Source organism: Amblyraja radiata, unplaced genomic scaffold (assembly GCF_010909765.2).
Source record: "Amblyraja radiata isolate CabotCenter1 unplaced genomic scaffold, sAmbRad1.1.pri scaffold_773_ctg1, whole genome shotgun sequence".
NCBI lineage: Eukaryota > Metazoa > Chordata > Chondrichthyes > Rajiformes > Rajidae > Amblyraja > Amblyraja radiata.
The window spans coordinates 40,224-56,136 of NW_022630782.1; the positions used below are offsets into that span (position 1 = coordinate 40,224).

The 15,913-nt window shown below is 47.4% G+C and overlaps 1 protein-coding gene across 4 annotated transcripts; it reads right to left on the reverse strand.

Annotated features, from left to right (window-relative positions):
• Positions 1-1,224: 1,224 nt before the first annotated feature.
• LOC116970342 lies at positions 1,225-12,506 on the reverse strand. Of its 4 annotated transcripts, none has more exons than XM_033017006.1 (5): positions 7,588-7,612; positions 4,344-4,394; positions 3,419-3,585; positions 2,270-2,441; positions 1,225-1,314 (listed from the first exon to the last, which is right to left on the reverse strand). In XM_033017006.1, the coding sequence occupies exons 1-5, from the start codon at positions 7,595-7,597 to the stop codon at positions 1,238-1,240; spliced, it is 477 nt and encodes a 158-aa protein (XP_032872897.1). In that variant the 5' UTR covers positions 7,598-7,612; the 3' UTR covers positions 1,225-1,237. The 4 variants fall into 4 exon arrangements, with proteins under 4 accessions (XP_032872897.1, XP_032872898.1, XP_032872895.1 ...); XM_033017007.1 differs by having other exon boundaries at positions 4,344-4,379; positions 7,573-7,612; XM_033017004.1 differs by lacking the exons at positions 4,344-4,394; positions 7,588-7,612 and adding an exon at positions 12,218-12,506.
• Positions 12,507-15,913: the final 3,407 nt, after the last annotated feature.

Here is a 15,913-nt window from a genome sequence, read left to right on the forward strand (position 1 = left end):
ATGTTTCTATAAGAGAGGAGGGGAGGAGATTGAGGGTGATTGAGGTGGAGTTGAGGGTGGAGGAGAGGAGAGGAGAGGAGAGGAGAGGAGAGGAGAGGAGAGGAGAGGACAGGACAGGACAGGTGGAAACATTGCGGATGGTAACAGTCGATGGGATCAATTACAAGTCCAGGACAAGGGGCCACACACACAGTTTAAGAAAAAGGGGGAAATCTTTTAGCAACGAGATGAGAAAAACATTTTTTTCACACACAGAGAGTGGTGAATCTGTGGAATTCTCTGCCACAGAAGGTAGTTGAGGCCACAGTTCATTGGCTATATTAAGAGGGAGTTAGATGTGGTCCTTGTGGCAAAAGGGATCAGGGGAATGGAGAGAAGGCAGGTACAGGATACTGAGTTGGATGATCAGCCATGATCATATTGAATGGCGGTGCAGGCTCGAAGGGCCGAATGGCCTCTACTCCAACACCTATTTTCTATGTTTCTATGATCATGGCTGATCATCCACAATCAGTACCCCGTTCCTGCCTTCTCCCCATATCCCCTGACTCTCTCTTGCTATCTTCAAGAGCCCTATCTAGCTCTCTCTTGAAAGAATTCTCTCCAGAGAACCGGCCTCCACCGCCCTCTGAGCCAGGGAATCCCACAGACTCACACATCTCTCTGGGTGAGAATGACAGACCCTACTGACAGAGAGCAGCTGGCCACTGGAATCCCCGTAGAGGAGTCTGACTACTCAAAATAACCGAGGAATGTGACACTAACACATAGTTCCCTGTCCATCCTCCAGAGCCAGCAAGGAAGGCGCAACGCCCAAGTTGTGACACATTCTCATCAGGCAGCTAAAGACAATACAATACCATTTATTAAAGACAGACATTCAGTTTCAGAGTGAAAGGAAGGCGGCTATGGGACTTTTCATGGAGTTTCCCCCTCTGTCTGTGTGTCTCTCTCTCTCTCTCTCTCTCTGTGTCTCCCTCTCTGAGTCTCTCTCTTATCTCTCTGTCTCTCTGGCTCTCTCTCTCTCTGTCTCTCTCTCTCTCTCTCTCTGTCTGTCCCCTCTGTCGCTGTCTTTCTCTGACTCTCTCTCTCAATCTGTGTCTCTCTCTCTGTGTCTCCCTGCCTCTCTGTCTCTCACTGTCCCCTCCTGTCTCTCTCTCTGCCACTCACTCAGGCAGCTAAAGACAGACATTCAGTTTCAGAATGAAAGGCAGGTAGCTATGGGAATCCCATCCCATCACTTACCTTTCAGGTGAGTGGGCACTTCAGATAAACCCTGCCCCACCGTGTCCTTGTAGGCGAGCTGGTCTTTACCTGTTTAAACAGAATAACGTGTTAACATGAGCTTACACCCCAGCGATATGAATAATGACTTCTCTAACTTCAAGCGACCATTGTTTCCCTCTCTCTCCGTCCCTCTCCCTTCACAGTTCCCCGACCAGTCTGACTGTCCTTGATTGCATAGAAACATAGACAATAGGTGCAGAAGTAGAGGCCATTCGGCCCTTCCAGCCTGCACCATTCGCCATTCAATATGATCATGGCTGATCATCCAACTCAGCATCCTGTACCTGCCTTCTCTCCATACCCCCTGATCCCTTTAGCCACAAGGGCCACATCTAACTCCCTCTTAAATATAGCCAATGAACTGTGTGGCCTCAACTACCTTCTGTGGCAGAGAATTCCACAGATTCACCACTCTCTGTGTGTGAAAAGATGCTTTTCTCATATCGGTCCTAAAAGATTTCCCCCTTATCCTTAAACTGTGTGTGTGGCCTCTTGTTCTGGACTTTCCCAACATCGGGAACAATCTTCCTGCATCTAGCCTGTCCAACCTCTTAAGAATTTTGTAAGTTTCTATAAAATCCCCCCTCAATCTTCTGAATTCTAGCGAGTACAAGCCGAGTCTATCCAGTCTTTCTTCATATGTATGTAGTTGCGTACGACCGGCAGGCCGTTGAGGCGGCTGCAGGCCGACAGGCCGTTGCCGTGCGGATTTTTTGAACACGGTCAGTTTTTCGGAGCCTCCCGCGCACGATGTCGGGACCAGCTCCGCACAACTCCATACGGCTCCGGCGATCGAAGTGGGACCGGCCCCGCGAGGCCGTACGACTCAAGTGACCACGTTAGTTCACGCTTGCCGCATGCAGTCAGTCGCATGCTGGTGGGACCGGCTCTTAACTCCAGCATTTTGTGTCTATCTTGTATGAGGTGCTTGTAAGATCAGCGGCATTTACAGCTGAAATTTAACAGTCTAATGTTGCCGAACCTTGAGCCAGTATCTCTTTCAATATTCTGCTCAGCTTCGGTTGCGTGTGACGTATTTTCACAAGGGATTCCCACATCAACCTTTGTGCTCCAGAACCCTTCTCCATCACCAGATTCAGGAGCAGTTTGGAGCCGGCCGCTTGTTTTCCTGTCTCTGCAAGCTCAGTCACTCTCTGTAATGAACAAGTCAAGTCACATTTATATCTATAGCACATTTAAAATGCAACTCTCGTTGGTCAAAGTGCTTTACATTTGTTATAAGAATAGTATAAACAAACAAACTACATACATATATACATATAGCCCTCGTTCAGTGGACGTCAGCAAAGGCTGGGGGGTATCGATACGTTTTTAGTCTAGACTTAAAGGAGTTGATGGAGGGGGCAGTTCTGATGGGAAGGGGGATGCTGTTCCACAGTCTAGGAGCTGCAAGTCTGGGAGTTCCAGAGAGGGAGAGAGGGAGAGAGGGAGAGGGGGAGAGGGGAGAGGGGAGAGGGGAGAGGGGAGAGGGGAGAGGGGAGAGGGGAAAGGGGGAGAGGGGGAGAGGGGGAGAGGGGGAGAGAGAGAGAGAGAGAGATGGAAAATAGGTGTAGGAGTAGGCCATTCGGCACTTCGAGCCTCCATACCCCCTGATCCCTTTAGCCACAAGGGCCACATCTAACTCCCTCTTAAATATAGCCAATGAAAGATAGATAGATAGATAGATAGATAGACAGACAGGCACAGACAGACAGACAGACAGACAGACAGACAGAGAGAAAATAGGTGCAGGAGTAGGCCATTCAGGAGAGAGAGAGTGAGAGAGAGAGAGGGGTTGGAGAGAAAGCAGGTACAGGATTCTGAGTTGGATGATCAGACATCATATTGAATGGCGAATGGTGCAGGCTCGAAGGGCCGAATGGCCTCCTCCTGCACCTATTGTCTATGTTTCTATCACTGGAAGTCACGTGCCGAAATGGGAATTGAAGACAATTGGTGAGTTGTGTGGGAGCTGTGAGCTGGTGTTGGTCAAATACAGGCTCAGTGTTGCTGCATCCACACACTCCTTTGTGGGTTTGATCAACATGCGCCCGGGATATTCCTTTACATTGGTTCTCTCAGTCTGTGTTAAATTTAGAAGCAACACACAATCTGCGTCCGTTACACTTACGTGACACTCTTGCCCAGTGAAGTGATCCGTGCTCATTACCATGAGGCTAACTCCCTCCACACACTCTTCAATCGCCTGCTCCAGTCGGTCCCGGTAGAATCTCGTCAACTGTAAGAGCTGGTGATCATCGCAGTTTGACATGAAAGCGGAGATTGCCGAGTTTATATCTGTGAACACAGGAGGAGAAGTAAAACATCATCTGAGAAATCATTCACCACTGGCCCTCACTTCACACTTCCATGGGTAAAGTTGTGAGACCACACCTGGAGTATGGTGTGCAGTTTTGGCCTGTTGGCCTTCATAACAAGAGGAGTTGAGTCTAGGAGCCAAGAGGTCCTTCTGCAGTTGTACAGGGCCCGGGTGAGACTACATCTGGAGTATTGTGTGCAGTTTTGGCCTGTTGGCCTTCATAACATGAGGATTTCAGTATCGGAGTAAAGAGGTTCTTCTGCAGTTGTGCAGGGCTCTGGTGAGAGCACATCTGGAGTATTGTGTACTATTTTGGTCTCCTAATTTGAGGAAGGACATCCTTGTGATTGAGGCAGTGCAGCATAGGTTCACCAGATTAATCCCTGGGATGGCGGGACTGTCATATGAGGAAAGATTGAAAAGACTAGGATTGTATTCACTGGAGTTTAGAAGGATGAGGGGGGGGGTTCTTATAGAAACATATAAAATAATAAAAGGACTGGACAAGCTAGATGCAGGAAAAATGTTCCCAATGTTGGGCGAGTCCAGAACCAGGGGCCACACACAGTCTTCGAATAAAGGGGAGGCCATTTAAGACTGAGGTGAGAAAAAACATTTTCACCCAGAGAGTTGTGAATCTGAGGCCATTTGGGACTGAGATGAGGAGAAACTTTTTCACCCAGAGAGTTGTGAATCTGTCAGAGCATCATATATATGTCACAGAAGGCTCACTAACCTTTTTGTTCCTTTGCTGTAGAGGCCACTGAATCACCTCCACAGTCACCAGCTTCAGCCATGTTGTAGACAGCCGATCACAAACTCTGTAGCCCTGGAATAATCAATATTAATAATAATAATAATAATAATACATTTTATTTATGGGCGCCTTTCAAGAGTCTCAAGGACACCTTACAAAAATTGAGCAAGTAGTGGAAAAACATGTAAGGGGAATGAAATAAATAGTAGAGACATGACTAGTACACAAACTAAAGACAGAATTCAATTCAAAACACAATATGAGGCAATTAATGCACAGATGAAAAGGGAGGGGGACGTGGGGCTAAGGATAGGCAGAGGTGAAGAGATGGGTCTTGAGGCGGGACTGGAAGATGGTGAGGGACACGGAATTGCGGATCAGTTGGGGGAGGGATTTCCAGAGCCTGGGAGCTGCCCTGGAGAAGGCTCTGTCCCCAAAACTGCGGAGGTTGGGCTTGTGGATGGAGAGGAGACCGGCTGATGTGGATCTGAGGGACCGTGAGGGTTGGTAGGGGGAGAGGAGGTCAGTGAGATATGGGGGGGGGGGGGGCAGATGGTGGAGGGCTTTGTAGGTGAGGATCAGGATTTTGTAGGTGATCCGGTGGGAGATGGGAAGCCAGTGAAGTTGTTTGAGGACTGGAGTGATGTGATGCCAGGATTTGGTGTGGGTGATGAGTCGGGTGGCTGCGTTCTGGACCAGTTGGAGTCGGTTGATGTAGGTGGAGCTGATGCCAAGGAGAAGTGAGTTGCAATAGTCCAGTCGGGAGGAGATGAAGGCATGGATGAGTCTTTCAGCAGCGGGAATAGACCCATCAGGTGACAATTGAATGTGAAGGAAGACATTGCCTTGTGAACCAACACACAGCTTTACAGTGCAGCGGAGATGTGGAAAACATCCCATACAAACAATAGACAATAGGTGCACGAGTAGGCCATTCGGCCCTTCGAGCCAGCACCGCCATTCAACAGACAATAGGTGCATGAGTAGGCCATTCGGCCCTTCGAGCCAGCACCGCCATTCAATATGATCATATTTGGTCTCCTAATCTGAGGAAAGACATTCTTGCCATAGAGGGTGTACAGAGGAGAATGGGGTTAGGAGGGAGAGATAGATCAGACATGATTGAATGGGGGAGTAGACTTCTGCTCGGGAACAATCGGGAACAATCTTCCTGCATCTAGCCTGTCCAACCCCTTAAGAATTTTGTAAGTTTCTATAAGAACCCCCCTCAATCCTCTAAATTCTAGCGCGTACAAACCGAGTCTATCCAGTCTTTCTTCATATGAAAGTCCTGCCATCCCAGGAATCAGTCTGGTGAACCTTCTCTGTACTCCCTCTATGGCAAGAATGTCTTTCCTCAGATTAGGAGACCAAAACTGTACGCAATACTCCAGGTGTGGTCTCACCAGATTAATCCCTGGGATGGCGGGACTGTCATATGAGGAAAGATTGAAAAGACTAAGATTGTATTCACTGGAGTTTAGAAGGATGAGGGGGAGGTGGGATCTTATAGAAACATATAAAATAATAAAAGGACTGGACAAGCTAGATGCAGGAAAAATGTTCCCAATGTTGGGCGAGTCCAGAACCAGGGGCCACACACAGTCTTAGAATAAAGGGGAGGCCATTTAAGACTGAGGTGAGAAAAAACATTTTCACCCAGAGAGTTGTGAATCTGAGGCCATTTGGGACTGAGATGAGGAGAAACGTTTTCACCCAGAGAGTTGTGAATCTGTGGAATTCCCTGCCACAGAGGGCGGTGGAGGCCAAATCACTGGATGGATTTAAGAGAGAGTTAGATAGAGCTCTAGGGGATAGTGGAGTCAAGGGATATGGAGAGAAGGCAGGAACGGTTTATTGATTGGGGATGATCAGCCGTGATCACAGTGAATGGCGGTGCTGGCTGGAGGGGCCGAATGGCCGACTCCTGCACCTATTGTCTATTGTCAAACTTCCATGAGTGCATGGGAAAAAGATGCAGTTTTAACATCACGTATTGGCAGTGAACGGTTCCCACTCCCTCACCATTCATCACACCTGAACATGTTCTCTACCTGGGCCACAGGGAATAGACAATACGTGCAGGAGTAGGCCATTCAGCCCTTCATGCAATGAGATGAACCTACGCTGGGCTCCCTCAATCACAAGGATGTCCTTCCTCAAATATTTTTCTCATGCTGGCCATATTTCCCGCAAGTCCAGGGAGGGCTGTAGGCTCACCTGGCGGGACAGGCAGAGTTGAGCTGGGTTTAGCGCTGTTTCTCTGCGCTGGCTGTGGGCCTGGGGGTACAGCTCGCATCTGACTCCCGACCGCAGCCCCCCCCCCCAGCCCCACTCCTCCCTCCTCCAATCATCGCGCTGAATCATCATGTCCCGCCCCTATTGCCTGCTGACCGACGTCTCTCTTGTCCAATTAGTGCCCTCGATCAGCAGTCCCACCCCCACTGTCTCGAGGAAAGCGGAGATTTTTAAATCCGGATGACAAAAACTTGGGGGGGGGGGGGGGGCGTGTCCCCTCTGGCCCCCCAGGTTTTTCGCCCCTGGGGTCAAAGGCTCATTTCTGCGCAGAATCTGATCCTGGACCCTGATATTCTGACAACATTTACAGCAACTCAGATCAAGAAGATTCAAGTTCAAGAAAGTTTACTGTCATATTTCCCAGATAGGACAATGAAATTCTCGCATTGCTTCAGCACAACAGAACATAGAAGGCATGAATACAGAACAGATCAGCGTGTCCATATACCATTGTATAAATATATACACACATGAATAAATAAACTGATCAAGTGCAAATAACAGATAATGGGCTATTAATGTTCAGAGTTTTGTCCGAGCCAGGTTTAATAGCCTGATGGCTGTGGGGGAGTAGCTATTCCTGAACCTGGACGTCGCAGTCTTCAGGCTCCTGTACCTTCTACCTGAAGGTAGTGGGGAGATGATTGTGTGGCCAGGATTATCACTTTTGCAGCAACTCAGATAATTTGTTTCCAAAAAGAGGGCTGATTTATCATCCTGCATCTGCCCACCTGTGACTGTGATGTCCCTGTAGATGTCAACTCTCTGGGCTCACCCCCTTCCCTATTCCCACTTCAGTGTGAACCTCATTTCTTGCATCAGGTGTACACCCACTGTCAGAGCATCATATATAAGTCACAGAAGGTTCACAAACCTGTTTGTTTCTTTGATGTAGAGGCCACTGAATCACCTTCCCAGTCACCACCTTCAGCCATGATGTCGACAGGCGTTCACAAACTCTGTAGCTCTGGAATAAACAATATTAACAGAACCATCAGGTGACAATTGAATGTGAAGGAAAACATTGCCTTGTGAACCAACAAACAGCATTACAGTGCAGCGGAGATGTGGAAAACACCCCATCCAAACAAGATGGTAAACCCCTGCAAATTAACAAACAAGAAAAGTAGACCACCAAGCTCTTCATGTCTGCCCTGTCATCCATAAGACTATCTGATCTATCCAAGGCAGCAATTCATCATTTGTGCCAGATCCCTGAAGCTTTCAAACACCCTGATCACCGTATCACTATTCCAGACCAAACACGGCCAATCCCCAACATCCATCCACATCTCACCTGTTTGGAGGCTTCAACTCACAGAGAAAGAGGAAAAATACCCACTGATGGGGAATTACTGTCACACTCTGCTGGCCCTATTCTTCCCACAACCCTGCCATCCAGGACAAAAGCTTCCACACCACCATGTTACCCATTGCCAAATTCCCCACTAGCTGGACCGGGAATTAAACCATTTCATGGGCCAACCGCAAACGTCCCAACTCTGTAATCCCCACTGCTCCCATGCACATTCCACCACATCCCTGGAGTTCCCATTCCAGAATAGAAGGATTATATCCCAGGCCTGGACTCTGCAGGGTCTCCATGATGTCAGGTGATGTCTGCAGTACCACCACCAGTCCCACTTCACAGGAGAATCATCCGTCTCACCTCTACAGGACGCTGCCCAAACCCACCCAAAGGTTCATTGGACGGCGTTACCGGGAGAGAGCTGGGGATGTCAGGCGCGAGGAGTGGCCCACAGGCGCGAGGAAGCTGCCCACAGCACCTTCAAGGTAGGCGGAGTCGCCCCACGGGATACAAAGATGGGTGAGGAGAGGGTGGTCAGTTCACATGAAATGCACCAGTACATCGAGCTTGAGGGTGGACCGGATTTGGACTTTGAAAATGGCAATGCCTGTAGGTGTAATATGTGCTAAAAGAATTTCACTGTGCTGTTGCATATTGAACTACTGAACTGTTGACCAAACATCTGTTCCTGTCAGCACTCTCCAACTGATTCATCCTCAACAAACAGGGATTATCCTTTGCTATCTTGCGGACATTCTCTATTATCATAGCTGAAAGATACAATTCTGCATTAAATGGTACTACTTCTGGTCCTGAACGATCCCAGCTGTGGACAGGTGATCTCTCCCTACCTTTAAACAACATCTAGCATCTAAAGCAAACTTATTTAGTTATCTTATGGCTGTGTGTGATCTGGCCAAGTGCAAATGACTAGCATTTGTTACCAGTGTAATAAAGACAATGTGTATTTACTTGTATTTAAGAAGGAACTGCAGATGCTGGAAAATCGAAGGTACACAAAAAAGCTGGAGAAACTGAGCGGGTGCAGCAGCATCTATGGAGCGAAGGAAATAGGCAACGTTTCGGGCCTAAACCCTTCTTCAGACTGATGGGGGGGCGGGGAGAAGAAAGGAAAAAGGAGGAGGAGCCCGAAGGCTGGGGGATGGGAGGAGATAGCAGGAGGGCTGATAAAGGGGAGGAGACAGCAAGGACTAACAACATTGGGAGAATTCAATTTTCATGCCCCCAGGATGAAGACTCTCCAAGTGGAATATGAGGTGGTGTTCCACCAATTTCCGGTGTTGCTCGCTCTGGCCATGGAGGAGACCCAGGACAGAGAGGTCGGATACGGAGTGGGAGTTGAAGTGCTGTGCCACCGGGAGGTCAGGTTGGACCGAGCGGAGGTGTTCGGCGAAACGATCGTCAAGCCTAAGCTTGGTCTCACCGATGTAGATCAGCTGACATCTAGAGCAGCGGATGCAATAGATGAGGTTGGAGGAGATGCAGGTAAACCTCTGTCGCATCTGGAACGACTGCTTGGGTCCTTGAATGGAGTCGAGGGGGGAGGTAAAGGGACAAGTGTTGCATCTCTTGCGGTTGCAAGGGAAAGTGCCCGGGGAGGGGTTGTTACGGGAGGGAAGGAAAGAATTGACTAGGGAGTTGCGGAGGGAGTGGTCTTTGCGGAAGGCAGACATGGGGGGAGATGGGAAGATGTGGCGAGTGGTGGGGTCACGTTGGAGGTGGCGAAACTGACGGAGGATTACTTGTTGTACGTGACGGCTGGTGGGGTGAAAGGTGAGGACTAGGGGGACTCTGCCCTTGTTGCGAGTGAGGGGGATGGGGAGAGAGAGCTGCGGGGTATGGAAGATACCATGGTGCGAGCCTCATCTATGGTGGAGGAGGGGAACCCCCGTTCCCTGAAGAATGAGGACATTTCAGATGCCCTGGTGTGGAACGCATCATCCTGGGAGCAGATGCGGCGTAGACGGAGGAATTGGGAGTTGGGGATGGAGTCCTTACAGGAAGCAGGGTGGGAAGAAGTTTAGTCCAGATAGCCATGGGAGTCAGTAGGTTTATAGTGGATGTCAGTCAGAAGTCTATCACCTGCAATGGAGATAGTGAGGTCAAGGAATGGTAGGGAAGTGTCGGAAATGGTCCAGGTGTATTTGAGTGCCGGATGGAAGTTAGTGGTGAAGTGGATGAAGTCAGTCAGTTGTGTGTGGGTGCAGGAGGTGGCACAAAAGCAGTCGTCGATGTAGCGGAGGTAGAGGTCGGGGATGGGGCCCTGGTACGTATTGAACAAGGATTGCTCGTCGTAACCGACAAAGAGGCAGGCATAGCTGGGGCCCATGCGTGTGCCGATAGCTACGCCTTGTATTTGGAGGAAATGGGACGTGAAGTTATTGAGGGTAAGGACCAGCTCCGCTAGGCGGAGGAGAGTGCCAGTGGCCGGGTATACGTTGCTTCTCTGGTCGAGGAAGAACCGGAGGGCTTTGAGAACATCCTGGTGGGGGATGGAGGTGTAGAGTGACTGGACGTCCATGGTGAAGATGAGGGGGTGAGGGCCTAGAGAATGGAATGCGCGGAGACGACGGAGAGTGTCTGAGGTGTCTTGAAAATAGGTAGGGAGTGATTTAACCAAGGGGGATAGGATGGAGTCAAGGTATGTGGGAATGAGTTCGGTGGGGCACGAACAGGCAGAGACAATGGGTCTACCGGGACAGTCAGGTTTGTGGAGTTTGGGTATGTGTATTTACTTTATTGATTAAAATAGTGCATGCAGAAAACAATGGAAGTGCAATGTTAGATGATCCATTATCAGAACTGGGACTGTAATCAAATGCTGCTCAAACTGCTGAGTGTTTCCAGCATGTTTATCTTTTTCATTCAGATCTTCTGGAATAGCAATATCTTAAAAAAAATTTCCATGCACAAAAAAAATGGTTGCGAAAGTCACACGTCATCCTACAGTGGTCAATAGATTTGTGCAACTTTCATATTTCCCCTCACATACCCAATAGTCCCAACTCATTTGAATAATGAAATGAGAACTGACATGTACAAAACGCATTATGTGTTGCAAATCTGAATTCCTCAAAGTATCCTTTCCTTTTACTATCATCCTGGTAGCACTGTCCCTCGGCCTACTCAAAATAAATGTTCACGCATGTTGTACATCCGTCAAAGAGAATGCCTACAAGTCCTTTGTCAGGCTCAAATTAGTGTATTGTGGAGCCGTATGGGATCCTTTCAACAACTGCAACATCACCCTGGAGAAAGTACAACGCCGAGCAGTCCGCTTTGTATGTAATGACTAATCAAGCATGAATCAGGCATGAATAATATGCTGACTTCTCTCGGATGGGATACCTAGAGAGCCGCAGAATCTGGCTAAGACATTGCAATTTACAAGGAGATTCACAAAATCACGCCATCAAATCTCCCGTCATCCCAGAGCACCAACTGCCATGAAACAAGACAAAATAATGGTCCCTACATCTTCAACTGGCTAAATTTTAATAAACCTTGCAACCAATATTCCCTTTACCCAAGGACGATAAGGGAATGGAATGTTACCACCCAACACACGTGCTGCTCCCGATGTTCAGTCATTTAAAAAGGGGATTGAGCAAGTAGTTCTCCTCAACTTGGTGAAAAAGACCCACTTTAAAATGTAATCACCACTCTACTCACTCCGACCTGCGCCCGATAACAACTGATGAACTGTTTGCGCAGTGATCAACTAGTACCAGAACTAGTCTTATCTGTGACCACAGGGCGAAACAAATGTGCAACTCCCCTTACAGAAGGCTCAGAAAGGCCTTTACTCTGGCAGCAGAGGACGTTTATCAGCAAAAATATCTGAAACCGGAAATAACAAGCTGACGGTTTCATTATGAAACAGTTCCCTGAACATTGAGCCATTTAGTAAGTGTAAAACAAACTGGGACATTTGCTTTGACTCCACCAGACTGCTCAGCGCATTCACCACATCAACTGTTAGTTCCAACTTTATAGAAGTCTGTGTGATTTGCAGCATCTACACAAACACATCCAATGACAAAACACAGCTGTTGTGGAACATGACTTTTCTGCTTCAAACTATCACTGGGACACATTTACTCACAACAATAAATTCAATGTGTTGCAGACAGACAAGAACAAATCACATTCAATGGGGAATTTAACCCAAGTCTCTCCCCAAGATTAGAGCCGTCCACTGGGGAGCGGCAGACAAAATACTCACCGATGGATGGATGGATGGATGGATGGATGTCAATCTGCTGTCCTCGCTCCCCGGCCCTGAGTCTCCCCATCCGCTCAGACACCGCTGTGGGCCTCGCTCCCCACAGCGGCCTGGACAGTGGAGTCCCTCTCCTCTCCTCTCCTCTCCTCTTCCCGCTCCCCCAGCCCGTGGACTCCCTCTCTTCTCTTCTCTTCTCTCTTCCCCCGCCGCTGCAACAGGTCGGTCGGCAGGAAGGAAGCGACACCCATCCGGTGACTTGCCAGCCTGTGCACATGCGCACTGCTTCATCATGGCAGGAAGGAAATTAAACAAACCCACAGATGCTGCAGGTCTAAACTCAAACCCACAGATGCTGCAGGTCTAATATCAAACCGGAAAACACAACATCAAGTTTCCATTTAGGTTGCACACCACCTTTACTTTAAAATAACGATGAGTCCAAATGGTGAACTCTCTCCACCAACAGAACATGTCACATGTCGTGGGTGGAATTGGCTGCTCACAACCTCTGCTCAAATAAAACAAATGCCGTTCCGACACGTAAACACAACTCACACATTTACCACACATTTCTAATTCCAAGAAAGGTTAACATTGGCAAAGTCACCGGCTGTTAGGTGGTTAATAGTAAGATTAAACGAGAACTTACCAGTTTGAAGTTTGATCTGTATTTTATGAGGAGTTACGATGAGGGATTACGTGAAGAACCCGCTCAGTGCGCAGGCGCGGCATACTTCCAAGCAGCGGTGTGGAATCACAGATAGACACAGTTATTTTGAAGTAAACATAGTAAAGATAAGGAGACATCAATGTATTAGTTTGATCCATATAATGAGGGTGGGAGCGGAGGGCACGTAATCCCTCATCGTACCTCCTCATAAAATACAGATCAAACTTCAAACTGGTAAATTCTCGTTTAATCTTACTATTTTACTTCGGAGTCACGTGAGTGACTACGTGAAGATTTCAAAGCTCTGTGATTTCAAACCGTGTAACAGTTTCATTTCACTCACTGCCGAAGTTCTTGAGGGAGGAAATGTTATCGTAATGAACCAATGAGTCTATTTGTAGAAAACACAATGGTATTTTTTAAACAATAACAACAAAGAATTAAGTTGCTCCACTGGGCTTAAATTAAATATTTGCAGTTTGTAAATCATTACTGCAAATAAACCAGGTTTTGCCAACGGCTTATTATAAAATTTCTGAACGGTCTTTTCACTTCCCACCATCCTGCTGTAGCCAGGATGTGGTCTATAGGCATGTCCATTCTTTAGCCGTCGACATGGATGCTGCCCTGGTGGAATAAAATTTGTACATGTTAGTGTTTATCCCAGCAGTTTTTAGCACCTGCTTGAGCCATCTCGCAATGGTTTGGCTCGTACCCCACCATAAGGTTTTTGTGACTGACCCACAAGGCTTTTCATCTCCCTCGAATATTCTGGTTGTGTCTATGTAGGATAGTAGGTGGGTCATGGCACATAACCGTGGTTCTGGTGGGTAAGCCACGACTGGATTAGGTGTTCCCGGTCTGCTCTGTTTGACCAGTCGCTGGATAACGACAGATCTGGTCTGGAGCTGTGATCATGTTGTCCAGTCGCAATAGGTGTAGTGACTGGACCCTCTGAGCGGATACAAGTGCCATCAACATGAGCGTCTTTAGTGTAGCTTGCTCGAGGCCGGGGGATCTGGCTGGTGGCCATTCCCTGAGATATGTCAGGACCACACTGATATCCCAAATATGGGTATACCTGGGCTTAGGGCTTGATATTGTAAATGCCCTTCATCAGTTTTACCACCAGTGGATGGGATCCCATCGCCTGTTGTCCTGCCGCTGGTTTGGGATAAGCAGAAAGAGCACTCTGCGCTGTGTTGATGGCACTGTAGCTGATCCCTACATCGCGGTGTAGATGGCCAGGAACTCCAGTATGTTGGTGGCTGTAGCTGTTGCGTATGTTGTCCATGTTTCCTGGCAGTACTTCTCCCTTTTTTGATGCTGGTTAAGTACTGCCTCTTGGTGGATGTTCGAAGGGATGCCGACATGGTGGTGATGGTTTGTTTGGACAATCCCAGTTCCTGGTAAGGTCTGTTCAAACTTGCAACCCAGACGTTTAATTTTCTCATGGCATGGGTGTTTAGCTTACCTGGTAGGTAAGTAGCTGATAGCCAAATATGTCTTTCGACATACCATTGCCAAATCATGTTGACCTATTTGTCGCATGATAATGATTTTATGCCACCCATATGGTTAATATAAGCCATCACCGTAGTATTTATCAATTTGTAACCGAACATGCAAGTGCTGCATATTAGATAAATATGCTTTTAAACCATAAAAGGCGCCCAACATCTCTAGATAGTTAATGCCCAGTGTAAGTAGTAATGATGACTCTAGTTTAGTCCATCTACCAATTGTGCTGGATATGGAGTTAGTCGCTCCCCAGCCTTGAGCACTGGCATCTGTTTGAATAACTAAAGTAGGGTTAGTGATAAAGATAGGGCTGAAACTATGCCAAACGTTTTCTGCCCACCACTGTAGCTCTGATATTGCTTCAGTGGGTAAGTTCATGACACGATCATAGTGACCTGTATGTCGTTTTATTGCCCGTACCATTGCTCTCTGTAAACATTTTTGATAGTGCAAAGGTCCGAATTGTGTAGCCGGAAATGCTGCTACCATTTCCCCAATTACTCTTGTTACTTGTCGAATAGTTGGTCGCTCATTGACCATTAATTTGTTGCATGATTGTGCTAATTCAACCATTTTGCCTTTGGCAAGGTAACAGTCATATGGACTGAGTTAATTGTGAAGCCCAGGTAGTCCATAATAGTGGATGGCTTCAACTTAGATTTATCTGGATGTAGGACGAACCCCAGAGTTTCGAGGAGCTGTTTTGTAGCTGATACTGCTGCCACAGCCAATTCCATCGTTTTCCCTACTATGAGAATATCCTCCAGATATGCCATGACAATATGTTTTGTTTTCTTAGTATTGCCATGGCTGGGTTCAATATTTTGGTGAATAATCTTGGGCTGAAGTTCGCCCATAGGGCAATGCTTTGTACCATCCAGATAAATTTTAGGTATCTGCGATGATCCTTGTATATGGGTACTAGATAGTAAGCATCTTTAAGATAAATGCTTGCCATGAAGTGTCCTTTGGAATTCAGTTGTTTGGCAGTAACATATGTCTCCATTTTGAAATGTATATACTTAACAAATTTGTTTAGTGATGTTAAGTCAATGATGATGCGACAGACACCATCTTTTTTGGTTTTAGTGAATATATTCGATACAAATTCCAAAGGTTCATGTTTGGTCTTTTCGATGACCCCCTTTGTGATAAGTCTCACCAGTTCAGCTTGTCCCTCGCGTTTCTCTTTGACGGAGGGAGAAATACCCTTTGGGGCCATTGTTGAACTGGCGGCGTTTTTTCTGACATGAATTGTATTTTATATCCTGTAATGTTGTTGAGTATATACTTGTCACTCGTGACCATACCCATGCTTCTTTAAACAAGTGTAATCTCCCCCCTGTTAATAAAGCACCCTTATTCTCTATATGCTGGTAGGGACCAGACCCACCTACCTCCATGGTTATTGGCGATTCTGTTTCTTCATTTTCCTGAAGATTTTGTTCTGACGTGCTGGCGATGTTGGGGGGAGGCGCATTTTCCCGAGGGTCCGCTGCGGGCCC